General features: G+C 54.0%; 1 protein-coding gene across 1 annotated transcript; it reads right to left on the bottom strand.

Annotated features, from left to right (window-relative positions):
• Positions 1-314: 314 nt before the first annotated feature.
• Positions 315-26,215, bottom strand: LOC125632976 (uncharacterized). Its single transcript, XM_075124758.1, has 16 exons — positions 26,123-26,215; positions 25,353-25,712; positions 23,524-23,650; positions 22,172-22,285; positions 20,128-20,241; positions 18,299-19,532; positions 15,852-16,014; positions 11,779-12,180; positions 11,096-11,222; positions 10,308-10,421; positions 8,989-9,102; positions 8,443-8,562; positions 4,972-5,679; positions 3,043-3,147; positions 2,068-2,181; positions 315-1,748 (listed from the first exon to the last, which is right to left on the bottom strand). Exons 1-16 carry the CDS (start codon positions 26,144-26,146, stop codon positions 787-789), a joined length of 4,902 nt encoding a protein of 1,633 aa, XP_074980859.1. The 5' UTR covers positions 26,147-26,215; the 3' UTR covers positions 315-786.
• Between the last annotated feature and the right edge of the window lie 1,173 nt (positions 26,216-27,388).

Below are 27,388 nucleotides of genomic sequence, written 5' to 3'. Positions count from 1 at the left end.
CAGCTGTTCCAAATGGGACTCGCCCCAGCACTGCACCAGGGCAGCGTCCCTGCAGGAGGGGGCTGCAGTTCTCCTGAGCACGGCAACCTTTGCACCGGCATGCAGGGCGCTCCCAGGCGCCCAAAGGCCAGAGAAACACGTGAGCTGCAAATTCAGCCGGCTGCGTCATCCACGCAGCTCCACTTCCCCCGACGCCACTGCCCGGTTCTTTCTTCACGCCAGTGCTGGCTCCCCAGTGCCGACAGCCCTGCTGTGAGAACAGGAGAGAGCTGCCCGAATTGCCTTTGGCTTGGGGAGAAAAAAAGGCCTAGTCCAGCAGAATTCAGCCAAACTTTATTCTCCATTGTGCAAGAGAAACAGAGAGAGGGACGAGGGCAAGGATGGCTCCCTACATCCCCAGGAGATCTGAAAGCAGCTGGAGAGGTTCAGGGCAGCAGGAGCTGCAGAGGAGAAGGCTGTGATGCCCGAAGATGTGACACTGTTCCGGGTGGCAGAGACCAGGCCTACATGAGCAGAGGGGGCAGAAGAATGCAGAGAAATGTGCTCAGCTCAGTTTCACAGAGGGTTTTAGCCACATGAAGTTTCCTGCTAGAGGAAAGCAATGTGGTCTAGTGGTTAGAGCACAGGGCTGGGATCCAGGAGCCCCAAGTTCGATTCCTGCCACTGCGTGACCAAGTCCTTTCACTTTTCCTGCCCCCGCTTGGGGAGAGCCAGGCTCCTCTGGGCCCAGCCCAGGGGAAACCTTGCACAAGGGCTGAGTATCATCATCAGCTCCCAGACCTCCCCTCAGCTCCGCTCTCGCACAGAGGCATCTGGGTGCAGGCTGGGGGCCGGCCCTGGCTCAGCACTGTGAGTTCGCCGATGGTCTTTGAGGGACTCCTTGTAGCGGAAGCTCCTCCCGCACTCCCCGCACGGGAAGGGCCGCTCGCCGTTGTGGACGCGCTGGTGCTTGAGCAGGTTCTGCTTGCGGATGAAGCTCTTCCCGCAGGCGGCGCACTGGAAGGGCCGCTCGCCGGTGTGGACGCGCTGGTGGTTCTGGAGGTGCTCCTTGCGGCTGTAGCATTTCCCGCAGGCGGCGCACTGGAAGGGCCGCTCGCCGGTGTGCAGCCGCTGGTGGTTCTGGAGGTGCTCCTTGCGGCTGTAGCATTTCCCGCAGGCGGCGCACTGGAAGGGCCGCTCGCCGGTGTGGATGCGGGTGTGGTAGGTGAGCCGGGAGCGGTGGAGGAAGCTCTGCCCGCACTGGCTGCACTGGTGGGGCTTGGCCTTGCCGTGGGTTCTCAGGTGGATAATCAGGTTCTGCCGCTGCTTGACGTTCTGGCCGCCCTCGCTGCGGGCACAGGGCCTCTGCCCACTGCGTGTGGGCTGGGGGAAGCTCCTTCCGTACTGGACTGGCTCATCTGCCGGGGAGCAGGCCTGGGATTTCACGGCACTCGAGACAAAGGGCCTCTCTCCTGCCCGCGCGACGTAAGGGGCAGCCGCATCTCGGCTCTCGCAGGGAACTCTGCCCCAGCCAGGCCCCGATCCTGCCCCCGCGGAGGGCAACGGAGATTCTGACCCTGGAAGCAGGACTGGCTGCTCAGAGGATTTACTGAGCGCAGCTCCGCACCGATCCTCCACCACGTGGGCATCCCAGGGATCTCTCTGCTCAGGACTCCAGAAAACCTGCCTTTCCGACATCATCTGGTGCTGCTCGCGATGGGGGGGATGCTCCTCAAGACACTGCACCTCCGTTTTGGTCACAGTCCCACCTGGAACACAGAGAGAATCCAGCCACCTTTGTGCCAGGAGAACGAGCCCCCGCTCGGCTCCAGCCGAGATCAGGTCCCCTCTGTACCTGGCATGGTCCAAACACATGATAAGAGACATCCCTGCTCTGAAGAGCTCCGGTACTATGCTGCTAAGGGCCATCTGAGAATCCACCTAGACAGACAGAATCTAAACTGACCTGTGCGGGATGGGGAGAGAGGTCTGATCGTTATCCTGAGTGCTGCCCTCTCTCATTAGCTAGAGTTTGTGAAGCCTGTTAAGAGCTATGGGCCAAAAGGCCACATTCAAACTATCACTCACTGGTGCTCAAAGCCATCAATGTTTCTCTTTCCCTGGAGTCCTGCCGGCTCCCAACACAGGCCTCTTCCCCTTCTTCTGTCTGGGCCACAGCTCCCTTGGGGGAAACTAGAGATTCTGTTGGCAGGAGAGAGAACAACATTACAAAGTGTCCCACGGAGATCAGAAAAGCAGCTCCCGAAACAGGGCTCCGCCCAGTGGCGTTCTCTCTGGGGGGTGGGCTAATTGGACACACCTGAGGATCCGGAGCCAAAGGAAACCGGGGTGGGCTTGAGACCTGCTGAAAGGTCACAATGGCAGGTTTAGCAGCTGTGACCGGTGGGAAGCCATGAGTGACGATCCATTATGGGGAGGGCTTACGTGTAAAGCACCGGCACCTTGCGGGGGGTGCTGCTGTACAGGGATCAGGAAGCTGCTACGGGAAGCAATGAGACTCTGGAGCAATTCAGTAGCAACCGTCTTTTCTACCTACGGCTCCGCCACAGTTCGAGGGGCGGTGGCTGAGTGGCTAAGGTGCTCCACTGCAAGCCTGAAGGTCGTGGGTTTGCGCCTTGCTCAGGCCACCTCGCCCAGCTGCCAACTGCGTCCCTGGTTGGCTTAGGGCAGTCCCAGGCAGCTGCATGTGATGCTGACCACAGCACTTCTTCGCGTACTGTTGGCTATGAAACAGACATGCTGTAACTGCCTCAGCCCCATGAGTCGTTGGCTTGTGGGGACAGACTTCACCTGTGGCCCCAAGCACCTCCCAACCTTTCCTGTATTTATCCTCCCACAGGGGCAGCCCTGTTAGCCTCATTACGCAGATGGGGAACCATGGCACAGCGTGATTCTCACAGGCAGGGAATGAACTCAGATCTCTGGAGTTACAGGCTGACCACTGCACCGGCCTTCCTCTCTCCTCCTTATATAGGAGTTTAAGAGGATTTGGTTAGGTCTGTTTTTCTTTCCAACTCCAGCTACTGTAGGTGGATTACTGACCTGTCCCGAGTCCCGTGGGGATCTCTCTCTCTGCTATGTCCCCCCGGTCCCTGACACATGGCTCTTCCGTCCAGGACAGGAGGTAAGGTTTGGAAATAGCACCATCTGGAAAAGGACATCAGAGGCGGTTACATTTCACCATCAGTCACTGGGTCCCTGCCACGTTACGAGGACTTGGAACCAAGAACCTGTCATTGCCAGAGGCCAAAGAACTCTACTGAGGAGACACGACTGAGCCAGTGAGGACTAGGGTAGGGACAAGATGTACCAGAAGGACCCAACAGGAGAACATGGGCGCAGGCCCAACACAGACCAGATCAGAGCAAGGTCATACACACATCAGCCAGTCAGGTCCATGGAGACTCTGGACCACCTCTTGGGCACTGGGGGACGGGAGATTGGTGGTAACCCCTTCCCCTGCAGCATGCATCTCGGGTAGCCAGCTGTAGCAGGGGCTTCCTCTCTGTGCGTGCAGAGGCCAGGACGAGGGACCACTGAAGTCCTATGGATTCAGTGGGCCGTGCAGGTGAGGCGGCTCCTAACTGGAGATTACAGAGTGTTTCTCGCACCCGCCAGGCTAACAAATAAGGAAACGATAGAGTTCAGGGGCGGCCAGCTCATGGGGAAGGGAGCAGCGGTTTAAGGGCATGTTGCTGTGTCAATACCCAGTTCTTGGTTAGCATGGTCTCCCCGCACACATCCAAGGACTGTAATAACACCCCTGCTGATCAGCACAACCCGACAGGACCAGAATCACCCACTTCCACGTGCCAGGTTCTGATGTGCTTCTGCCTGGCAGCAGGTTCGTTTGGCCTGTAGCGGCCCCAGCGGGCAGCTCGTTGGGGACCAAGTGGGGGTCTGTACTAGCGTGGCACGCGTCAGACGAGCCCAAGCCCGCGGATGCCAGTGGCACTCACTGCCCCCAACGTGGGCAGAAGCAAACCCGCGAGGAGGGAGTTTCTATTAGGTTCCGATGGAGAAAAAGGGGCCGGATCCTCATGTACATTAGAAGCCCTGCCACTGCTCCAGTGGCATCAAGGAGCTTGGAAAGCGGGGGAGCTATCACGGCGCTTTTATACTGGCAGAGCTTTAGCGTAAACGAGACTCCAGTCAGGGTGCACTGGCCCTGGTGGGCCACCATCAGTGTGAAAACCCAGAAGGCAGCGCATTGCTGCGCTCATGACAGTGGTCTCCCCTAGGATTTCATGGGGCTGGCCAGCTGCGTAGGGTTAGCTGTAGGAACGATCCAACACCAAGAACAGCCCAACACAACTTTATTTTGCATTGCATCTGCCATATAAAACTACACCGCCAAACACCTGACAGAGTTTAACTGCACGCTTATGAAATTAAAATGTAAAAACAACAGGGGCAGGGACACAGAGCAACGGGTGAGAAAGAATCAATCTACATCCAGAGGGAGGAGAAATGTGGGGAGAGGCGGTTCTGGGGGCAGGAGCTGCAGAGAAGAAGGCTCTCACACAATCTTGCCGCTGTGGGTGTGGAGCGGGAGAAAGGAAGCGGGTTCTAGAGAAGAGACCCAGGAGTGAGGCCATGGGGGGGTTTAGAACCAGAGCGGGACGTTAGTGGGGACTCGGGGGGACGGGAAGGGACGTGGCTGTTCTCTGGGTGTGGGAGAAGGCGGGGAGCAGCATTCGGCGCATGCACCAGCCTTTCCGGCTCTCTCTGAAGGTTGCGTGGAAGGGCCTGGTCCAGGGGATGGGAGATGGGTATGAAAAACGTGCTAGGGGTCCCTCCGAGGACGTGCCAGACACCCCGGCTGCCTCGCGCCCCGCGGACGTATTTGGTAAAAGCTTTGTTTCTGGCACGGTTTTTCACTTCGCTGCCTTGGATTTAACTTGTGGTCGGTTACGACCCAGTCCCGAGCTGCCATGTGGTCTAGTCCACGGAGTCCCAGGATCTAATCCCCAGCGCCTAGGGCCTGCGGGAGCCCAGGCGGGGGCCCCAGCTCCGCGCCATGAACCCGCTGATGGTCTTTGAGGGACTCCTTGTAGCGGAAGCTCCTCCCGCACTCCCCGCACTGGTAGGGCCGTTCCCCGGTGTGGATGCGCTGGTGCTTGAGCAGGTTCTGCTTGCGGATGAAGCTCTTCCCGCAGGCGGCGCACTGGAAGGGCCGCTCGCCGGTGTGCAGCCGCTGGTGGTTCTGGAGGTGCTCCTTGCGGCTGTAGCTCTTCCCGCACTCCTCACACTTGTAGGGCCGCTCGCCGCGGTGGATCATCTGGTGCCGCACCAGCCCCGAGTGGCAGTTGAAGCTCTTGCCGCACTCCCCGCAGGCGTAGGGCCGCTCCTTGGCGTGGCTCCGCTGGTGGATCTTCAGGCTCTTCTTCACGCTGAAGCTCTTCCCGCACTCGGCGCAGCCGTGCGGCCGCTCCTCCCCCAGCACGCCGGCTCCCCGCGGGATCAAGGTGCCCGGTAACTCGCCGAAGCTGCCGTCCGAGCGGAAGGATTTACTCAGTCTGTTCTCGCCGGGGTCGGCTTGCTGCGTCACCGAGCCACGCTGGCTCCCGTAGGCCGGGGCCTGGTAGAGCGGCTCCCCAGAGCCCCCCAGGAGCCCCAGCTCTTCCGGGCCTGCCTGGCGGTGACGCTGCTCCTCCGACTTCACCATGAGCCCGTCGCCTGCCGGAAGAAAGAAAGAGAATCTCATCCCTGGCTCTTTGGGGGAAAAGGCCCCGATCCACAGCACGGTCCCACGGAGCCGAGGGTCTCAGTGGCCTGGGCTAGGATGAACTGGGATGGAGACCAGCGGTGAGAAGGGTTTGAGCTCTCTTGGTTACATCCAGCTGCTTGAAGAAGGCCAGCCCCAGCCCCGGGAGAGAGGGTCAGTATCTGGCCCAGGGGTGGATTTCATCCAGAGAGAATTGGGTCACTGCCACCCAAAGCACTCTCTGGCCCCAACCACATAGGAAACAGGGCTTTGCAGATCATTCCCGACAGTCCTCACAGGGCCTGGGCCAGGGCAGCAGGACAAAAATCCCCATTTGTTTTAATGTGTCATAACAGTACTTTCCCCTCCTATCACATCTCCTAACCGAGGAGCACAAAAAATTCAGCAAACATTAACCACTTCACCACCAGCTAGATGAGCTAACAGTCCCTACTGGCCTCAATCTCTGAGCATCCCAGGAGAGCTGGGTCCCAGCTCCTAACACCTACTGTATGCTCCCTCCCGACTTCCTGCCCGAAGGAGAGGCTGGGGGTAGGGAGAGAACCCAGGAGTCCCAACTCCCTCCCTCCAGAGCATCTTTTGTCCCCGTTCTACTCTATTCTAGGCAGGTCCTTACACCATCCTGATCGCCACAGTATCTGAGCGCCTTCCAGTCACGCTTTAAGCGGCGTGACGACCCTCCGTCACATGGTGATCAGACAGTGGAGCGCTAATAAAGGTTTCTGGCTTGGGAAAAGATTGTTTGTGCCAATTTTCCACTCTAAGCATATTATTAAGATCTCAGCCGAACAGGCACCTGGCTGGCACGCAGGAGATGTGGGTTTCGTTTCCAGCTCTGTCACATCCACCTTGGCCAAGGCATTCGTCTCTCTGAGACTCAGTTCCTCATCTGTACAATGGGGTTTTCTCTGTCTGGTCTGTGGAGCTCGTGAGCTCTCATGGCAGGGCTGTCTCTCGCTACGTGGCGTGCAGAGCCCAGCACAATCTCAGTTAAAGAGTCTAGGTGCTACCAAAACCCAAAGGAGCGCTCATCACTGGAAACACCCAGCCAGACACTCAGCTATGAAAACCAAACAAACCCAAAGTCGTACTTTCACAGCTGAGCACGTTAACCAGTTGCAGGCTAAAGCCAAAACATCCCAGATGGGTGCCTACTCCTAGCTAGGAGCAGCCGTCTCCCAAGGTTTGGGCACACATGGAGTTGAACAGGTCCCGGGGAATGTACTATGAGACTCCAAGGTCTCTGGCCAACGGCAGAGGTATTTGAAACAGGGGTTATTCCGGGTGGCAGACGCGGAAATGAAAAAGCATTTAATCGCTTCTCAACAGCTATAATCACTGAGGCTCTAACCACCTGCGCACACGCAACCCTCCCTGGGACTAAACAACGGGGGAAGTTCCCCACTAGGCCTCACGCAGGCGCTCTGCGCAGGGATCAGCTCCGGGCCATCTCGGATAGCGCATAGGAGAGGAAGGCAGCATCTAAGTTCCCTCTAAGCTGCACGGCCGTGCAGCTGCCTACTAAACCCGGACAGGGGCTCAGGGCTGTGGCGGGGAGAGGCGCCCCTCCCTGCCAGCCCCAGCGCGGACCTGCCCCAGACTTGCCGCCGCCAGGGGAGAGGAGCCCCTCCCCCGGCCTGGCCCAGGCCCACCGGAGCTGCCGGGGAGAGGAGCCCCTCCCTCGGCCCAGCTCAGCTCTGCCAGAGCGAGGCGCCTTTCCCCCAGTCCCGAGCTGCTGTGGTGAAAGAGGGCTGTGGGGGAGAAGGGGGTCCTCTCTCCCCACCACAGCCCCAGGATAGCATGCACCCCAAGGGACCACTGTGATCATCTAGACCCGCCCACAAATAAACCCTAGAGCAGATTGTTTTTTGAAAAACATCCCATCTTGATTTAAAAGTGGTCAGTGCTGGAGAACCCACCACAACCCCTGGTAAAACATTCCCATGGTTAACGACTCTCACTGTTAGAAACTGCACCTTGTTGCCAGTCTGAACTTGTCTAGTTTGTTTCCAGCCATTGGGTTGTGTTAGACCTGCTGTCTCTGCTAGCCTGGATATTGGCTCCCCATGGAGGTACTTACAGACTGTCATCAACTCACCCCTGCACCTCCTCTTTGTCAAGCTAAACCCACTGAGCTCCTTGAGTCGGTCACTGTACTAGGTCCGGCTCCACCAGCAAACCCTCTCGTAGCATCTTTTCGCCAGGAATGCGGATACCCACTCCCCAAATGAAATGAGCTATGCCAGCAAAGAGACTTTTTGCTGGGATAACTGTGTCTACACTGGGGCTTTTGATAGCACAGGTATGTGTGTGTGTGTGCGTGTGTGAGATTTTTCACACTTCTCACCAACACAGCTATGCCTGCCGAACATTCAGGTGTAGACCCAGCCTGATGCCACTTCAGCCACAGCCAGCTGAAGACTCTGTGAAAGGCCGTGTGGACGAAGGAAGGAAGAGGGAAGCTGCCCAGATCTAGACCGATCAGGAAGCTTCTGCAGGAATCACTTGGAGGGAGATTCTTTGGCCATCTTTATACACGAGATCAGACGACACGATCACACTAGTCCCTTCCAGCCTTAAAAATCTATGAACTGGTGTCTGCCACGAAGACAGGACAAACCTTCCCAACTGCAGGAGCGCTCCCAAGGGGCAGCTGGACTGCTGATTTTTGCGCTTTAGCCCCTGGTTTTGGCTTCTTTTAAGCCATTGCTCACCTGGGCCAGGGCCAGTGAGGATTTCTCTTTCGGCCAGCTCCCATGAATCCCGGACACAGGGCTCTTCCTCTTGCTTAATCCAGGATAAAAAGTCCTGGGCAGAAATCAGAGCGTCTGCACCTGAGGGAGAAAATGAAAACACGCTGCTTTCTAATATCCACAGAACACTCTGCTCTCAAGTGGATGGCCAGACTCTGCGTTGGGGGGAGCCAGAAGGGATGCAGACAGGTGCATGAGGCCATTCAAACCTGTCCTGTGCCCTGGAGGTCAGACCGCTCACAAAAAGGAGGGATTAGAATCAGAAGAAGCTGGCATCTAGGATGAAATGGAGGCCTCCCCTCCTTCCCCCCCGCCTCCAAAATCAGAGGCTGCTAAATTTGGGCCTCAAGTGACTTGCCCAAGGTCGTTCAAGTCAGTGGCAGGACAAGACCCATGAAATGGATGAGCAAAGCTACAGAACCAGCAGAGTTCTACGAGGAAGCTGTGCTCAATTTCCTGCTCTCTCACACACTCACTATTTGCAAGTTGTTTGCATCGATTAGTCACCTGCGCAGGGATCCGCGGGGATGCCTCTCTCCTCCGAGAACTGCTGCTCCCCGACAAAAGGCCCCTCCTCTTGTTTGATCCGGGACAGAATGTCGGGCGTTGACATCAGGGATTCTGTTCAAGGGATAGAGAATTAGAAGAGGTTCGTGTATCGGCCATTGAACCCTTCACACCCATCTCAAAGCAATGCCGTTTCCGCACTCCGGAGGGGGCATGTTCTGAATCGACACGAACGTGTTAGCAAGGCTCTTGGCTGAGGGGTGAATATGGTACACAGCATATCATCATGCTATGCATGGACGTGACATCACTGGACCTGCTGAGGTGCTTTAGAAATAATAATTCATTAAGCTCCGAAATCTCTCTGAGGTAATTAAGTACTAAGCATTGATCACTTCCACAGGTGGGGAAACTGAGGCACAGAGCAGCTATGCCTACACTTTCCAATAGGGACCTAACTTTAAACTAACTCATTATCCAGGTGCTGAGCATCCAGAACTTAATTTGAAGTCAATGGGAGCTCCAGGTGATCAGCATCTCTAAAAATCACACACGAGGTGTATCAAGTTGGGCACTAAAAAAATGGGGACCCCCAAAATCAGAGGCCACTTTTGAAAATCTGAGCTTAAGTGACTTGCTCAATATCCCAAAGCAAGTCAGTGACAAAATTAGGAACAGAACCCAGGAGTCCTCACTCTAAGCCTCAATGCTCACCAGCTAGAAATCACTGCTTTCCCAGTACGGAAGAGCTCACATAGCGGGTCGAACCAATGGTCCATCTAGCCCAGCATCCTGCTTCCAACAGGGGCCAGTACCAGAGCTTCAGGGGCAGTGAACAGAACAAGGCAATCAAGGAATGATCCACCTGTCTTCCACTCTCAACTTCTGAGAGCCAGAAGTTTAGGGACACCCAGATCATAAGTTGCGTCCCTGACCCTCCTGGCTAATGGCCATTGACAGACCTATTCTCCATGAATGTATCCAGCTCTTTTTTGAACCCAGTTATACTTTTGGCCTTCAAAACTTCCCCTGGCGAAGTGAAGCAGGAGTTAAGCCTTAAGAGAAGTGGTTTAGAGCCCACGGTACAGCCATCACCAGAGATAAGGAGCGAGCAGTGAGAGGCTGAGGAGTGTAGCCAAGTAAAAGGGTACACCAACGGGAAGGTGTCCTGAATGGTTAAAAGACCAAAAAGAGCTGAAGAAGTCAGGACTGGAGGAAAACCATGAGCGACGTGAACAGGCCTCGAACGGGACACAGACACATCAGCTGCAATTCGCATTCCACTCCCTGTCTCTGAGTGCTTGAATCTCATTCCTCACCTGTGCAGGGCTCTGGAGGGATTTCTCTCTCCTTTAAGTTCTGCTGATCTTGGACACGTGGCTCTTCCCCTCGTTCAATCCGGGGCTCGGGGTCCGCTTTGGAACGGGTACGGTCTGTTCACAGAAAAGATACCAGTGGAACCCAATGTTTCATTTTACAGCGTGCGATTGTTAGAGACCTTTCATTTATTTAAAGCCAACCCCATTTCGTCACTGGAGGGGACGGGGGGAACTTTGCAGCAAAAGCTATTGACAAAGACCCTGTGGGAAGGTAAAGCATTCAGGGGAAGGTGGGCTGTGCTCTAAATTCGAAGATCTCCGTATGGAGAGGAGCTCACAAAGTACAGATGGTAAACCACTCACCTATTCATAAAACTACAGCAGCTCAAACCAGTCCAAGGCAGGGAAAGCAACACCCGCCTGTACGTCTACTCACCTGGCTCCGCATTAACAAAGCGGATTTTTCACTAGTGCCATGCAGAGCCATGCTGAACATGCACAAGTAAAGATCAGTATTGGGGCAATTTTAGCCCTGATGTCAGCAAGCACGACTCCAGAGATAACAAACCCTGGAGACGGATGGATTGGACCCATGACAGGGCAGGTGAGTCTCTCCCATTAAATGGGAGGGAGTGTGGATTGGAGGTCTAATTGCTAACCTTCGGGAGAGTCTAGCCACTGCCCCGGCTGAAATGAAAAGGCCTTGCGCTCTGCCTGGAGCTGGGACTGTCTCCGGCACATCACAGATCACACACACCGTCCGGTAAGCAATGAAAACGCATGTTTACCCAGCGAGCTCAAAGATTCATAGTTCTCCTTCACGAGGTTATTGTACAGCTCCTTCTGCCAGTCTTCCAAATTCTTCCACTCCTCCGCAGAGAAATAGACAGCCACGTCGACAAACGTCACCGGCATCTGCAATCACAAGCGTGTGGGAGGTCAGTAGAACTGGCCTGCGTTAGGCAGGAGGTCAGACCAGACAATCGCAATGGGCCCTAAAAATCTACCTGTGTAAGCTGGGAGTCTCAGTCCAACGCCCAGGGAACAGTGTCCATATAACCAAAGTCAGCATCCCTTTTGGTGCCAGTTGACACCTTTGTTGGCAGTCTCAACAAACAGGCCAAAGACCAAATGGGCCATGGAGGCTGAACTGCTCTAGTTCAATGGTTCTTCCAGGAGAGGGTTGCGGTGAGACAGCGGAGGGAAGCTCGGAGCGCTGCCCGCTCCTCTCAGACACAGGAAGACTTCGGTCTCCAGTGCCACCAAGCCAACACCTTCCCCCAACGTCAACGTCACACAAAGATTCACAGGAAAGAAAGCGGAGTTACACTGACCCACCGTATTATCCAGCATTACCGCTCCTCCTCATTCCAAGCAATTCCACAGCAGTAAACACAAGGACCTACACATCATGGAGATATTACAGAACATTTCAGCACATGCTTCTCAGCACTAGCTGGGGTATCGTTACCTTGGGGACCTCCCCTTTAGTGCCTGGGGGGAGTCTCAGGACCCAGAAGTTCCTGTTCTTCAGCAGGTTCTCCACGTTCTCCAGCCTCCTCTGCAGCAGCCCATACTCCTGGATCAGAGTTCCCAGCACGGCCCACTTACTCTCCAGCTGGTTATTGAACTCCATTGCTGTTTTTTCACAGTCTATTAATTTCTTCTCGGCCGTCCCAGATCTCCCCTCCAGGCTCAGCAGGCGTGTGGCCAGCAGATCGATCTTCCGCTCCATGGCCTGCACTGTGGCCACCACAGTCCAGAGAGAGGCCTCTGCCGTGTGCAGCTGTGCTTCTCTCATGTGAGCGCGCTCGGGGACAAGGGGCGGCTGCAAAGGCAGCAGATGCTGTGCCTCGACGTTCCATTCCTGAATCTGTTTGCAGGGAGAGAAATCAACAACGGCTGAAGTCGTGTTTATTCAGTGGCAAAACGCTAAAGGATCAGGGAGGATGCGGATCAGGATCCAAACATCCCAGTGTTTATCTGAACCTCACTGGCTGGGATTTGGCCTGGATCTCTCAGGAACTCAAGCTCTCGTCTGTGAATTCCAGTGCATCCTGTTGCCAGCCAATCTAGAAATGCAAGGCCATACTTCCCCACTTCACTACTTGGGCTTCCAACCCCAACTGGAAAGAAAGTACAAAGACTGGCAAATATTCACTGGCCGAAAGGAAAAGAGGCAAACTAGGTCAGTTCTTATTGTAGTGAATTCCTCCTCCCACAAACAACATTCTAACCTGCAGAGGAATGTCCAGCCAGGCCAGGCCAGCCCAGGGAAGCCTGGGGAGAAGAGAACGTGATAGATGAGAAGCACGGCCCAGGGAGGAAGGGAGCATGTGCAGGGGATGCAACAGAAATTAGCTTCAGTCACAACAAACAAAACACACAGCACTTGAGTGGCATCCAAACAAAACACCTCCCTGATGTTACACTGAGCACAGGACAGTGCGCGGGTGACAGTTATTTCAGTGGAGCCTATCTAGGTATTTATACCATGTTCATCAGTGGGATAGCTGGAATAGTCATTTGCTCCCACTAACACCAGTCAGGACCTGATCCAAAGCCCACTGAAACCAATGGGAGTCTTTCCACTCATGGTTATCACAGCAGGAGTTAGGAAGCCTAACCGAGGATCAAGGCTCCGTAGTGGTAGATGCTGCACAGAAAAATGACAGAGACTTTGCTCCAGAAAGCTCACAATCTACAGGTCAGAGACAGGACACAACAGATGACTAATCAAATGAGGAGGGTGCAGGTTGGGAGGATGAGGGCAACACAGAGCAAAAGAATTTAGCAGAAAAGTAGAAGCCATAGTCTATGGACTCTACCTGGCTTTGGGCAGACCTTTCAGGGCCAGCAGGCATGAACGGCCAATTTTCCATCATGGCAAATGGTGAAGAGGGAGGTGCCCCACGGATCTGCACTAGGATCAGTGACTAAGATATTTACTAACTGGGAAGAAGGGGGCAAAGGTCTGACGATGGCAAAAGTAATTCAAGTTAGTCAGGACTAAAGAAGGCTCAAGAGGGACATTTCCAGCTTGGGCGGATGGACAGCACAAGGGCAGATGAAATTCCTTGTTGACAGACACAATGTAACCCACTCTGGAGGATGTATTTTGAGCTTCCCGGGCACGCTGTGTGAAATCCAAACTTCAGTCTACCAAATCAACATGTAGCTGTGATCAGAAAAAGCAAAGACAATGTCAGATGCACGAGGAGCAGGACAGAAAACTATACTGAGCAGATTATTGTTCTAGTGGGCTGGGAATTTTTCAACAAACTTTTTCCCTGACTAGAAAATGCTGATTTGTCTAACCTGAAATTTTTCACAGAAATGGATCCGTTTTGAGGAAACTTTTGTCAGGAAGGTTTCCCGAGTCTAGGATGGAATTGCTGGTCAAAACCAGAGAGCATCTCACCCCAATGGTTAGAACAGGGATTTGAACTGAGGTCTCTGACATCCCATCACTGGGCTATTGGCTATTCTAGAGGGAATCTCTCATTCATGTTTTTTCACAGAAAATTTCAAAAGGTCCCGGTTTCCTTCTGATGCAGAATGAAAATAAATTTTGAAACCTCAAACTTTTTTTTGCAAAATTGAATTTGTGTTTTCCGCCAGCTCTAGTTTTTACACCATCATACAACTCAATGGGACGCCCTTGGCTGGACTCCTGGGGTCAGTTCTGGTCACTCTTTCTCAGAGAAAATAAGCAGAGTAGAAGAGGATTAGAGATGGACAACAAACAATTAGAGGCCTGAAAAAGACTTCCTTAGAGATTGAAAAGCTTGGGGATGCTTAGTATAGACAGAGCAGGAGACGATACAGGTCTACAGAATACCGAATGGTCTAGAAACAGTCCGTCAGGAACTCCTCTTCACCTTCTCTCGGAGCATAAGAACAAGGGGACGGTCAATTAAAGTGAAAAGTAAATTACTTTAAGCAAACAAAATTGTGTAAGTCGGTGGAACTCACTGCCACAACGTATGTTTGAAGCCAAGAGCTCAGCGAGGATGAAGGCAGGCCTGGACATTCCCATGAATCATAAAAGCCTCCCAAGAAGGACTCATGCTTCAGGGAATGAGCCAACTGGGCAAGAGTCTGGAGTGCTGTTGATTCCCCAGCTCAGCTGAAAACAACTTTCCTGCCCCAGTGAAGCCCAGGTGTCCCTTTCCCAGTCCTGACCTGCGGCTGCACCATCCGGCCCAGAAGTCCCCACCTAGCCTGAATCCAAAGGTTCAAATCCCGGCAGGGGCAAGGCAGTCCCCTCACGCCCGCTGTTCCGCGTGGACAATAAGGCGGCCAGGGCACTTCCAACCCGAAAGGCCTCACCCCACCGCCCCTGCTCAGACCGACCCACGCTGCTGGGGCCCTCCGCGGATGTCCTGCCCCCCAGAGGGGGCTGCCTCTCGGCGGGGCGCTTTGGGATCGCCCAGGAGGGCCGGGACGAGGGGAAATGACCCTCTCAGACAGCCCTCGGCGGGGGGCGACTCGCAGCCCCCCCCCCCGGGCCGGCCCGCGCTGCCAGGAGCCGCGAGCCCCCCGCCCCCCCCAACCCGCGCGCTGCGGCCGGGAGCCCCCGGGCGGGCTCGGCGGCACGAGCCGGGCCGGTCCCCGCGCCCGGGCTGCGGCCAAGCCCCGCTCCCGGCTCAGCCCGCGGGCCGCGCCCGGCCCCAGCGCGGCGCTCCCTTACCTGGGCGGGGGCCCACTCGGCCATGGCCCCGCGCTGGCTGGCTCTGGGGGGAAGCGGCCGGGCCGGGGCTCGCTAGGGGCGTGGGCCGGGTCCCGCGGCCATGCTGGGGAGGGAGCGGCCCGAGTGCAGCCTGGGAGGGAGCCGCCGCCGCCGCCGCCTCGTTGGTCCTGCGAAGAGCGCGGGCGGCCGGCGCGCCAGGGGCGGCGAGCTCCGAGCAGTGCCGCCTACCGGGCGCGGGCGCAGCGAGCTCCGAGCTCGCCGCCGGGCCCGGTCCATGCGCAGGAGCCGGGGCGCAGGGGCTTGTCCTGTATCCGCCGGGGCGAGGGACCAGCAGGGGCCGTGCCGGGCCAGCGCCCTGCGGGGGCTCCGGCCGCCAGAAGCTGCTCCGGCAGCCGCCCCGGCCTCAGCCAGCGCCGCTCTCCCGGGAGCGGCCCCGCCGCCTGGCTCCCTGCCCCGAGCCTGCCCGCCCGCCCCGAGCCGAGCCTGCCAGCCCGCCCGCCCTGCGGCCGGCGCCCCCGCCTTTAGCCGCAGCCCGGGCTGCTCTCCCGCCGTCCTCGGCACTCCCCCTCGCCCCTGGAGACCCCAGCCCCTGGGGCCGCAGGGAAACGCCCGGAGAAGGTAAAGAAATATAGCCACGAATGACTGACTGGGGGCCCAGCCTTGATCCCGCGCCGCTCAGTGCTCGAGGGCAGGCAGCTCTTCGCGGGATCAGAGCCCCGGGCTGGCCCATGTCAGCCGGCGTGGGCTGGGGGGCTATAAAATTGGGCTCTGGGACCCCCCAGCCCTCGCCCAGGTGACTACATTGCCCTTTTACAGCCTCGCCAGCCCCTTGTATTGCAGTGTAGACATACCTTTGGAGAGCCAGCATCAACCATTTCTTCAAACACACGTGCGCGACCATGAGGGCACTGGTCCGGGGATTCTAGCAATCCCCAGCTCCTGCTACAAAGGGTCTGGACTGAGTCTCTGACCCCTCTGGCACTTGGGGCATAACCCACTGCTCTGTCACCTATTCTATTTCACTGTTGCAGCCCTAAGCCACCATAGCGGAGTGGGGGATGCTGCCCATTCTCACAGCGGAGCTGTCAGAGGAAAGCAGGAGCAGTCAAATCACCGGCCGCAGGTGCTAGGATACCCTGAGGTTGAGGATGGTATAAATCCCTAGCCAGAGGAGAGAGCCGTGCCTCAGTTTCCTGCTCTGTGCAGAACAGTGGTGCGTAGCTAGTGGCCCTGATTCAACACTCTCTCACAGGCTATGCTGGTGCAGTTCACGCAGTGGAGTCACACTGGTGTGACAGAGAGACCCAGGGCCAGCATTTGCAGCAGAAGAAAGTCTCCGTTCCATGAAAATGGTGGGAGGGGGAATCCTGGCTTTTCCACTGACTTACTTAGGCCAGTCACAGCGTCTCCATGCTTCAGTTTCCCATCTGTAAAATGATAATGACACTGAGCCACCTACCTTCCAGGAGTGATCCAAGGATGAATTAGCTTAGCATCTGTACAGTGCTTTAAATATGTGAAGAGCTATATGAAAGCTGATGACCTGATCCCCTTCTCTTCTACCAGTGTCAGTCAGGGGTAATGCCACTGGCCTAAGACCCACAAGATAAGAACCAAATCCTCACTAGAACGGTCAGTGTGCTCAGCCCTCCAGGGATGGATCGTTTTACTACTTAGTTGCTCTAGAGCAGTGGCTCTCAATCTTTCCAGACTACTGTATCCCGTTCAGAAGTCTGATTTCGCCTTGTGTACCCCAAGTTTCACCTCACTTAAACTACTTGCTTACAAAATCAGACAAAAAACAAAAACAAAAGCGTCACAGCACATTACTGAAAAATTGCCGACTTTCTTATTTTTACCATATAATTATAAAATAAACTAGAATATAAATATTGTACTTACATTTCAGTGTATAGCATATAGAGCAGTATAAACAAGCCATTGTCTGTATGAAGTTTTAGTTTGTCCTGACTTCACTAGTGCTTTTTATGTAACCTGTTGTAAAACCAGGCAAATCTTTGTTAGTGGAGAGCACCTCCACTAACAAACTAACCCTCACAGCAGGCCAGGAACTAATCCTCATTTTAACCACTGGGAAACAGAGAGAGCGAGAGAGAAGTGATTTGCCCAAAGTCACAAAGGGAATGAGTCCGCACTAGGACAGGAATTCCCTGCCCCCAGTCCTGTGCTCTGACCTCACCTATCAAAGCGGAGTAGGGCCCCTCACTACTCAGATACAGCAAAGGAAAAATAATCATGACAGAACTTGAGAACCAAGAGCACCATCTAGAGGCTGCAGACCCAAACGCTGGAACAGAACTGCTTTGCCCAAAATAATTTTTATTAAGGTGAAAGAACATTATTAGAAAACTATTTTTTAAACACATACATACACGTAACGTTATCATTCTAGATCACACACATACCGTGCACGTTAAACCATATGGTAACAACACACCACTTTTTAAACCAGAGATAAAGGAAGATACTGTTTTTACAAAGAGATGACCAGAACTGCTGGCCCCGGAGCAGGGAGCGTGTTTTCCAGCAGTCACATTAGTAGGAACAGCAGAATCCCAGAGTTTGTAGGGATGGGGCTTTTACCTGCCAAGATCTGCACTCAGGCTGTATTGCAGGAGAAACCCCAAAATTACTTGCAAATTACATCATTTTGCCAGTTACACCCATTTGCTAACCACTTTTGACTGCTGGCATCTTCTTATTTCTCACAAGCAACTCATGGGATCACCAGGCCTCGAACATACAACTTACACTGCCATTTACTCATTCATTTGGCCCCACTCATTCTGTCAGTGCCTCAATTTCTCTTCCCTTCAGCGTGTCTTCCTCATGCCCCACAGCTGTTTCCCTCACACCACTGCATGGTTATCTTTAGGGATGTGGCTTTCATGCTATGGCCCCCAATTCTAACCTCAGATACTGGGGGTGCAACTATAAACATAAAGCAACAGGAGTTGTTTTCTTGTATCAAAAAAGCAGACTGGCAGCCCACATTCCCTTGGCCGATACTTGCCCTGCACAAACAGCCTGCGGGTAAGATTGCTCTTGCTTTTTGGTTTAGAGACGCGGCCGTGCTCCCTCACACCCACGCAGCTTCGTCAGGCCACATGGCTGTGACAGGCGGGAGCGCACACAGGTTCTCGTGGGCTGTGCAATTTCCCCTGGGGCGTAGCGACAGACAGGTGCTTGGGGCTTGCTCATTTCCTGTTGCGTTACCGTGTTGCTGTTCTCAATGTCTATTCACCGGGCTGCCATCAGCACCAGGGTTTATTCTCACCCTACAGTGCCCATCTTCAATACCTGCCTGGAGCTGGGCGCAGCCTGCGGGTGACCCAGCTCGGTGCCATGAACCCTGGCGTGATCCTTCAGGGACTCCTTGCAGCGGAAGCTCCTCCCGCACTCCCCGCACTGGTAGGGGCGCTCCCCAGTGTGGATGCGCTGGTGCTTCAGGAGGTGATGTTTCTGGATGAAACTCTTCCCGCAAGCAGAGCACTGGAAGGGCCGCTCCCCAGTGTGGATACGCCCGTGGTTCTGGAGGTGCTCCTTGTGGCTGTAGCTTTTGCCGCACTGGGTGCATTTGTAGGGCCGCTCCCCGGTGTGGACCAGCTGGTGCCGGACCAGGTAGGACTGGCAGATGAAGTGGATACTGCACTGGGAGCACTGGGAGGGCCGCTCCTGGGCGCGGCTCCGCTGGTGGACGGCGAGGCTTTTCTTCAGGCCGAAGCTCTTGCCGCACTGGAGGCAGGAGTAGGGCTGCTCGCCGGTGTGAACTCGGTAATGCACAGCCAGCTTGGAGGGCTCGGCGAAGCGCTTGGCACACTGGGCGCAGGGCCGCTCCCCCGAGTGGATGCGGGAGTGGTAGTTGAGCCGCGACCGGTGGATGAAGCTCTTGTTGCACTGGCCGCACGGGTAAGGGCGCTCCCCGGTGTGGGTGCACTGGTGCACCGTCAGGTTGAAGTACCTGCGGAAGCTCTTCCCGCACTGGCTGCAGATGAAGGGCCGCTCCTCCGTGTGGGTCCTCTGGTGCTGGGTGTAGTGCTCCTTGCGGCCAAAGCTCTTGGCGCACTGGGCGCAGGGGCGCTCGCCCGTGTGGGTGCGGCGGTGGCTGCGGAGCTTGGACTGCTGTGCAAAGGTCTTGCCGCACTGGGCGCAGGCGTAGGGCCGCTCCCCGGTGTGGGTGCGCTGGTGGGACAGCAGGGTGTCTTTCCGGGTGAAGCTCTTGCCACACTGCAGGCAATGAAAGGGCCTCTCTGTGGGCGGGCTGAGTTGGGGGACAGCAGTGCCCTGGGGCTCAGCGATTTCATTCCAGCCGCCCCTGCATTCCTTGGGCTGCCCCAGGTCGTTCCTCAGCTGCATCACCGGGCCAGGCAGACTCTCACAGGGTGCTCCCCGCTCAGGAGTCTGCACCTCGCTCTCTCTGGATGTCCCCAGTTGCACCCCATGTGGCTCTGGGCTGTCGTGGCCTTCCCTGACAGTCCCCTCCTCCATTTTGATCACAAGCCCATCACCTGCTGCAACAAAATAGAATGTTTTTTTCCCCCCCATTTCATCTACTTGGGGCATAAGAAACCACTGGGAATGTAGTCGCTTAATACATGTGATCATGTCCCCTGTGTTGGGCATAGCAAATACAAGAGCTTCCTAATTCCCGATAGCTGTACCAATGCCGCCATGACCTGCTGGCCCTAACCCCAACGTGTGCTGAATTGCCCAAACAGCCAGATTCACGGGGCAGCTGATACACTACAGTGACCGTTTCAATTTTCCCCTTCTCCAGGCCCGAGCCCAGCACTGACCTATAACCCCACATGGATCAGGGGCTAAGGCACAGGGCTGACATTTTGGAGTGGAAGAGACCCCAGTCTTCTGATCACTGACTCTGCGTGACCTCGGGCAAGTCGCTTTTGTGCTTCAGTCTCCCAGTCTGTAAAACAGGAACAATGGCATTTCCCCTCCTTTTCCAAGTCCCTATGGATAAAAAAAGTGCTGTGGAAGTGCTAAATATTTCCATCCCCTCCTGCTCGGTGTGATACCCACAAGAGATTTGCTGGACTCTCTCATTTGACTTCTCTCCCAGTTTACAGAGGCTGTTACTCTAGAACTCACACATGTTGGGATCTGCAGGGATTTCTTGGTCTTCCAATTGTTGCTGATCTCTGCTGCACGACCCCTCCTCTAGTTTAACCTGAGATAAAACGTCAGGTGTCGGAACTGGAGAGTCTGTTCACATAAACAGAGTTATTTTATTGCTGTAACACCTAGCAGCCCAGTCACAGCCCAAGCCCCCATCCTGCTAAGTTCTGTGCAAACACAGATTTGTATAGACTTTACTCATGCAATTATAATGCTTCACAGAATCATAGGACTGGAAGGGACCTCAAGAGGTCATCTAGTCCAGTCCCCTGCACTCATGGCAGGACTAAGTATTTTCTAGACCATCCCTGACAGTGGTTTGTCCAACCTGCTCTTAAAAATCTCCAATGACAGAGATTCCACAACCTCCCTGGGCAATTTATTCCAACGCTTAACCACCCTGACAGGAAGTTTTTCCCAATGTCCAACCTAAACCACCCTTGCTGCAATTTAAGCCCATTGCTTCTTGTCCTATCCTCAGAGGTTAATGAGAACAATTCTTCTCCCTCCTCCTTGTAACAACCTTTTACGTACTTGAAAACTGTTCTCATGTCCCCAGTCTTCTCTTCTCCAGACTAAAAGTAATACTTGCATATTATTTTTCATGCAGAAAGCTCAAAATGCTGTACCAAGATGGGTACACATTAGTATCCCCTCTCATACACATCCACTTTGAAGGCACTAGGAGGTTGACCTGGCTTGCCTCAGGCCACAAAGCAAGGCAGTGGTGTACGGAAGAGAATTCCAGCCTCCCAATTCCCAGTCCTGAATCTGATCCACTAAGCCACAGAAGCCACTGAACACTTCATAACAGATTTCAAAACCGACTGCAAACTGTGGGATGCTTTGGTATCAGGTATATTCCTTCAGCTTTGGAAACATTTTTAGTCATGCCTTTTTGGCCAAGTTAATTATCACACTCTTCTTCTATCACACTCATTCTTGGAGTTCATATGAGAGGCGATGGCTTAGCATCAGATTTGAAATACCAAAACACTCTGGAACCGCAGGTTCAAATCCCAGGAGAGTCAACTGAGCTCTTAATCCTTCTCAGGTAGAGAAATGGAGTCTCATGCTGTCTTTACAATGTATGTGGGTGAGGGCTGGGGAAGGTATTTCAGAGAAGACCTTAAAAATAGAGGTGCTCTCCAGAGATGATAGGAGCTCAGACACATTCCTCAGGAGTACTCATCCTTAGCCAAAGTACCCTCTCCCTACTACTTCTGTACAGCATGCAACGTGGTCACTATGGCCTTCCATCCCAGAGGTGGCTGCATTTCAGTGGTGCTGTGCACATGTAGTTTGTGATGGCTGTTGGATGAAAGGCCCTTTGTAAATGTAAGATACTGTTGTTTACACAGAGGAGAAACATTGCTTTGTGTTTTAAATTGTCTATGAAAAATTAAAAGTGGATCTCAGACCTTTGCTGGGGTGAGGCATGCGCTGAATGGACATGGGTATGGACATTAAGAAGGCTCCAGATGGGACAAAGGGAAACTTTAGGGTCCAGATGTGCGGAATGCCCAGAATGCTGAGTACACAGAGTGTTAGATTCAGAGTCAGTTGGGAATGAGATCGGTGGAGATTCCAAGAGTGACAGCTCTCGCAGGCAAGGACAACAGAAATCCATGGGCAAGGGGATTGTGTCGGAAACCATGGAACAATAGGAGCTACCGAAGGCTTTATTCGATTTTTCGCTAAGTAACTAAAGTGAATAAACAGGACAAATGGGGAGTCCTGGGCTGTCAATCTAGCCTCTTCCAGGAGCATCGAAACCACATCATACATATAAAAAGAAAGTTTAAGTGGAAGGTCGGATACCAGATAAGCACACAGATACCAGTGAGGGGCACTGTGCAAGATCCTAGAGAGAGTTTAGTCCTTCGTCTGGTAAGTTTACAAAGGTTAAAGAAAGCAAACTGTTAGCTAGTGATCTTTTAATCTGAAGATATAATTAGTCATTTGACACAGCACATAGCAGCTTCACTCCACTGTCCGTTTCAGATCTATTACTCACCAATGCTGGGATCTGCAGGGGTTCCTCTCTCCTCCAGAGCTCCCTGCACCCTGACACCTGGTTCTTCCTCCTGATCAGTCGGTGATAGGATGTCAGGTTTGGAGATGGTACAGTCTGTTCATGGAAAGAGACATTAAAAGAGAAAGTGTCTAATTAATATTTGCTAGGCACCTGGCAGAAATTTTAAAAAAATCTAAACCAAGCCCCACAGCGTCTGTTTCTCACCAGAAGGAAGAGAGCAACCTGAACAGATTCTAATGTTAACTAAGACCGTACAAGAAAGTACATTAAAGCCTTGGTGGGAGCAGGGTTGTAATTCCTAGAAGAGATGCAGAGATTCCCAGAAATGATGCAATTTGAAGACTTCTTCACTGCACCAATATAATCCCCTTGTCCATTGACAAACCTGTGGAAAGGCCAGAGTCTATTTCAAAGACAAGGCCAGGCCAAGGAAGGGATATGGGGAGAGGAAAGACATAGAATGGTTTATATAATTGCATGTTTCTGAGCCTGCAGAAATTAAAATATAATTTTGGTTTATTGCTAGTTAATTACTATATGGGGGAAAAACAGCTCCCTTGACTCATAACGCAATCTCCTCTTAAACCTGTGGGCGTGTGCACACGTGTGTAGGGTTTTAAGTGGTATTAGTAATAAATATGGAACATTATGTTAAACTGCTGGAGGCTACCACTGTTCCCTTGATAACCTATGCAGCTTTGATTCAAGAAAACACCCTTTCAAGGCAGCGACGGCACATACACCCTGCACGCAGACTAGCCCAGGGTTTTCTATGCGGGGGCGAAGCACATGCATAAATAAATGCAACCTTCAAATAAACAAACAGGACAAGACCTGAAGGTATCAGAGCCAGGGCTGTGTGTGTTCCAGGCTCCTTTCAAATGGAGGATGGGTGGAACTGACCACTGAGCAAAGGCTCTGTGGGACCTATATGTTCATTCATAGAATCATAGAAGGTTAGGGTTGGAAGGGACCTCAGGAGGTCATCTAGTCCAACCCCCTGCTTGAAGCAGGGCCAATCCCCAATTTTTGCCCCAGATCCCTAAATGGCCCCCTCAAGGATTGAACTCACAACCCTAGGTTTAGCAGGCCAATGCTCAAACCACTGAGCTATCCCTCCCCCCTGAACCCAAAGGAGCTGTCACCTCCTAACTATTTATTTATGCAGCTCACCAAGGGGAAAAACAAGGAAGAACTAGCTGAGGTGCTGTCCCCATCTTTCTTTCATGCCCTAGGCTCCGGTTAGGCCTAAGCTTTAGTCAGTGAACCTGGCAACCTGACACTTTGCTTAGCTCACAGCTTCTCATCAATATGTGAAATCTGATTTTTACCCAAGGAGATCAAAGAGTCATAGCTGTCTTTCATCAAGTTCTTGTAAAGCTCCTTCTGCCATTCTTCTAAATTCTCCCACTCCTCCCTGGAGAAGTGGACTGAGATGTCTTCAAACATAACCGGGACCTGAAATCACAAGCATTACACGCACAGCACTTTCTGCTGCCATCCTATCCGCACACACCTTGCTTTTTATCTTATATTAAAAGACAGCTGGCCAGGCACCAACAGTGACCAACACCCAGCACGTCCCACCAGCTGTTTGGTTATATACATGAAATGTGTTGGGTTAGTTCCTCTCAGACAGGCAGCCACATCACAAATGGCACGAACTGGTACCCATGCTCGTATTCTTGCCAGAGGAGACCAGGAATGGACAAGGACAGGGAATTTACTCTTTGATCCCTACAAGTGAGGATTAATGGGAAGGAGCATGGACTAGCGGTAAGGAAGGAAAACTCAAGTTAGCAGGCTTGGGATCTAACCTCAGCTCCGATACTGACATGCAGTCTCATAAGAACATAAAAACGGCCATACTGGGTCAGACCAATGGTCCATCTAGCCCACTATCCTGTCTTCCGACAGTGGCCAATGCCAGGTGTTTCAGAGGGAATGAACAGACCAGGTAATCATCAAGTGATCCATCCCATCTCCCTTGACCATCCTGTGCCTCTGTATCCCCATACGTACAATGGGGATAATCATAGAATCCTAGAATATCAGGGTTGGAAGGGACCTCAGGAGGTCATCTAGTCCAACCCCCTGCTCAAAGCAGGACCAATAATGCTGCTTCCCCAGCACTTTAATGTGCTTACAACCCAGCTGAAAGGTGCTATACACATGTAAAGGAGACTTCTCCTTCTAGGCTACCTCTTTCTGCTGCTCATGACAGGTTACACCTGTTTTAAACTGTGCCCAACTGGAGACCAGACTGGAAAGCTAGATAAAGATGCCTTGGTCTAAAACAAACTGCGGCATTTATATATCTGCCCACAATTACCCAGTTCTCTCTCACCATTCAGTGGAGGAGCTATGCCACTGTTCCCCCACAACAGGCCCACTATTTCACTATCTATTGGATACATTCATGGGTCCATCAACAGCTATTAGCCAAGATGATCAGGGATGCAACACCATGCTCTGGGAGTCCCTAGCCTCTGACTGCTAGAAGCTGGGACTGGATGTCAGGGGATGGATCCTCAGTAAAATGCCCTGTGCTGTTCACTCCCTCTGAAGCATCAGGCTCCAGCCGCTTGTTGGAAGACAGGATACCGGGCCAGAAGGACCATTGGTCTGACTCAGCGTGGCCATTCTTATGTTCTCTGCTGGATGCTTTGTGGCTTGCTCTGTCTGAGGGCCAGCAAATGGCTAAGCGGGAAGCCCAGCTGACTGGCAGTAAGTATGCAGCCCGATTGGAAAAGCATTTTGGAGACCATGAGAGTAAGGGCAGAGAACGATAAACCTGGTTCGTCAATCAAACACTAGGCAGGTGTTTACCTCACCCAATCACGCTCCTAAATCAGACTGTTCCAGGGTGGTGCAGAGATCACGGGAATATTAAAGATCCTGTCAAACGGCGATCATAGAATATCAGGGTTGGAAGGGACCTCAGGAGGTCATCTAGTCTAACCCCCTGCTCAAAGCAAGACCAATCCCCAACTAAATCATCCCAGCCAGGGCTTTGTCAAGCCTGACTTGATCCAGCACCAAGCTTTACTTCTGCTCCTCATTGTGAGCTGGGATATTTGCACTCGGGGCCTAAATACCTTTCAGGATCTGGGCCTCAGATACTACAGTGATGAGACCACGGAGGTCCCTAGACAGTTACCTTGGGGACTTCTCCCTTAGCGCCTGGGGGGAGCCTCAGGATCCAGAAGTTCCTGTTCTCCAGCCTCCTCTGCAGCAGCCCATACTCCTGGATCAGAGTTCCCAGCACGGCCCACTTACTCTCCAGCTGGTTCCCGAACTCCGCCACCGTCTTCTCACAGTCTATTAGTTTCTTCTCGGACATCCCCGTTCTCCCCTCCAGACTCAGTAACCGTGCGGCCTGAGAGTCCACCTTCCTCTCCGCGGCTTGGAGGGCAGCCAGGACAGCGAGGGACATCTCTGCCCTTTGCAGCTGCCCCTCTCTCCGGGGGGTCCCTCCGGCAGCGGGCAGGGGCCGCCCGGGGCAGGAGGCGGCCGGAGCCTGTTCAGGACAAGACACCAAGCTGAGGTTGGGGGGCACATGCCCAGCTAACAGCTCAGAGGCACGGAGAAATGGGGGGCCACCATTCCCCAGCTCTGACCCAGGAGAAAGGGGCTTCAAAAGGCAGCGCAGCGGAGCAAAGCCTGGGGCTCACACGCACCTGCTCTACCCGAAGGCGAGGGAGGGAAGCTCGGGCCGGAGGAGGATCCTGAGGCAGCAGGAGGAAAACAACCCACGGGGGCGATGCCAGCTGCCGCGGGGCTCACAACCCCACCGGGCCCGGGGCGGGGTCTCGCTTTCACCCCGGAGCGAGCCCGGAGCCGCCTGCACGGCCCCCAGGGGCTGCTACCAACGCCAGAGACCGCGCAGATCCCCGGGGCCCGAGGCCCCCCCGCCCGCCGGGCCCTTACCTGGGCAGCGGCCCGCTCGGCCATGGCCCCCCCGGGCGGGGCTGCTCCCGCGGGCCCGGCCCGGCCGAGCCCCGCTCCCGCTGCGGGCTGGGCAGAGTCCCGGCGCCGCCTCGCCACGGCCGCAGCGGCCCCTGGCGGCGGGAATCGCCTCCCTTTCCCCGCCCTCACCGGGCGAGAGAACAGGCTCCGTCCCTGGGGGACCCGCCCATCCCCGTGTCCTCGGGCAGCTGGGGAAGCAATGGGGGGGGGGGGGGGCGGCACCTGCCCCTATTCCACCGCGCGCCCGCCCGCCGCGAGCCCGGCCACGGGCCCCAGCTCAGGGGACCCCGAGCTCTCTCCCCAGGTGCCTTGGCCGGGGCGGGGGATTCCAGCCACTTGCAAATTGTCCCCCAGGAACCCAGCTCTGGGACCAGAACAAAACAGGGACTGGTGCTTGGGCTACTGGGCCTGCTGGAAAACCCACAGGGGGTGACCAGAAAAGGGGTGAAGATATTTTTAATGCTTTCAGTTGTTGGAAAGTTTGCTGGGTATCATATTGTCAGTGAGTTAGGGAGGGTCTTTAAAAGAATCTAAAGTAACTCTAGGCCTTTTGTCTCCCCTCCTCTGTGCCAACCCATTGTTAGATGCTGCAAGTCACCTGCATTTTCCTTCTGAGCCCTGACAGGTAAAGTCCGCATTCCCACTCCCGATGGGACCATTGGTCTGACCCCCGCTGGCTGTTCTTGTGTTATGGTCTTACGAGATTGGAGATGGGGTTTTGGGGTTTACTAATTGAATTGCTCAAGTAAATGGCAGGGCAGCCGTGTTAGTCTGTATCCGCAAAAAAAAAAAAAGGAGGACTTGTGGCACCCTAGAGACTAATTTATTTGAGCATGAGCTTTCGTGAGCTACAGATGAAGTGGGCTGTAGCTCACGAAAGCTTATGCTCCAATAAATGTTAGTCTCTAAGGTGCCACAAGTCCTCCTGTTCTTTTTTCAAGTAAATGAGGCACCCTCATATGCTTAAACTTTGCCTCACAAAATTTTTAAAAAACAGTATCCCAATTAGCACAGAAACTATGATTCAGAGGATGGATTAAACCTACCAGCAGCCAGGGAGGCACACAGCATCATGAGAAGCCTTAGGCCAGGGAGTGGTTTGGTGAGGAAAAGCAGACATGCTTTGAGGAAAATCTGTTAGGAAAATACAGGCCTTGAGTCTGCTCTCACTCAGAGTTATGTAACTCAAAGGTAACTCCACTCAAGTCAAAGGAGTAACACAGGCCT

The sequence above is a fragment of the Caretta caretta genome, chromosome 2 (assembly GCF_965140235.1).
Source record: "Caretta caretta isolate rCarCar2 chromosome 2, rCarCar1.hap1, whole genome shotgun sequence".
Lineage (NCBI taxonomy): Eukaryota > Metazoa > Chordata > Testudines > Cheloniidae > Caretta > Caretta caretta.
This window is presented reverse-complemented; position numbering and strand designations above follow the sequence as displayed.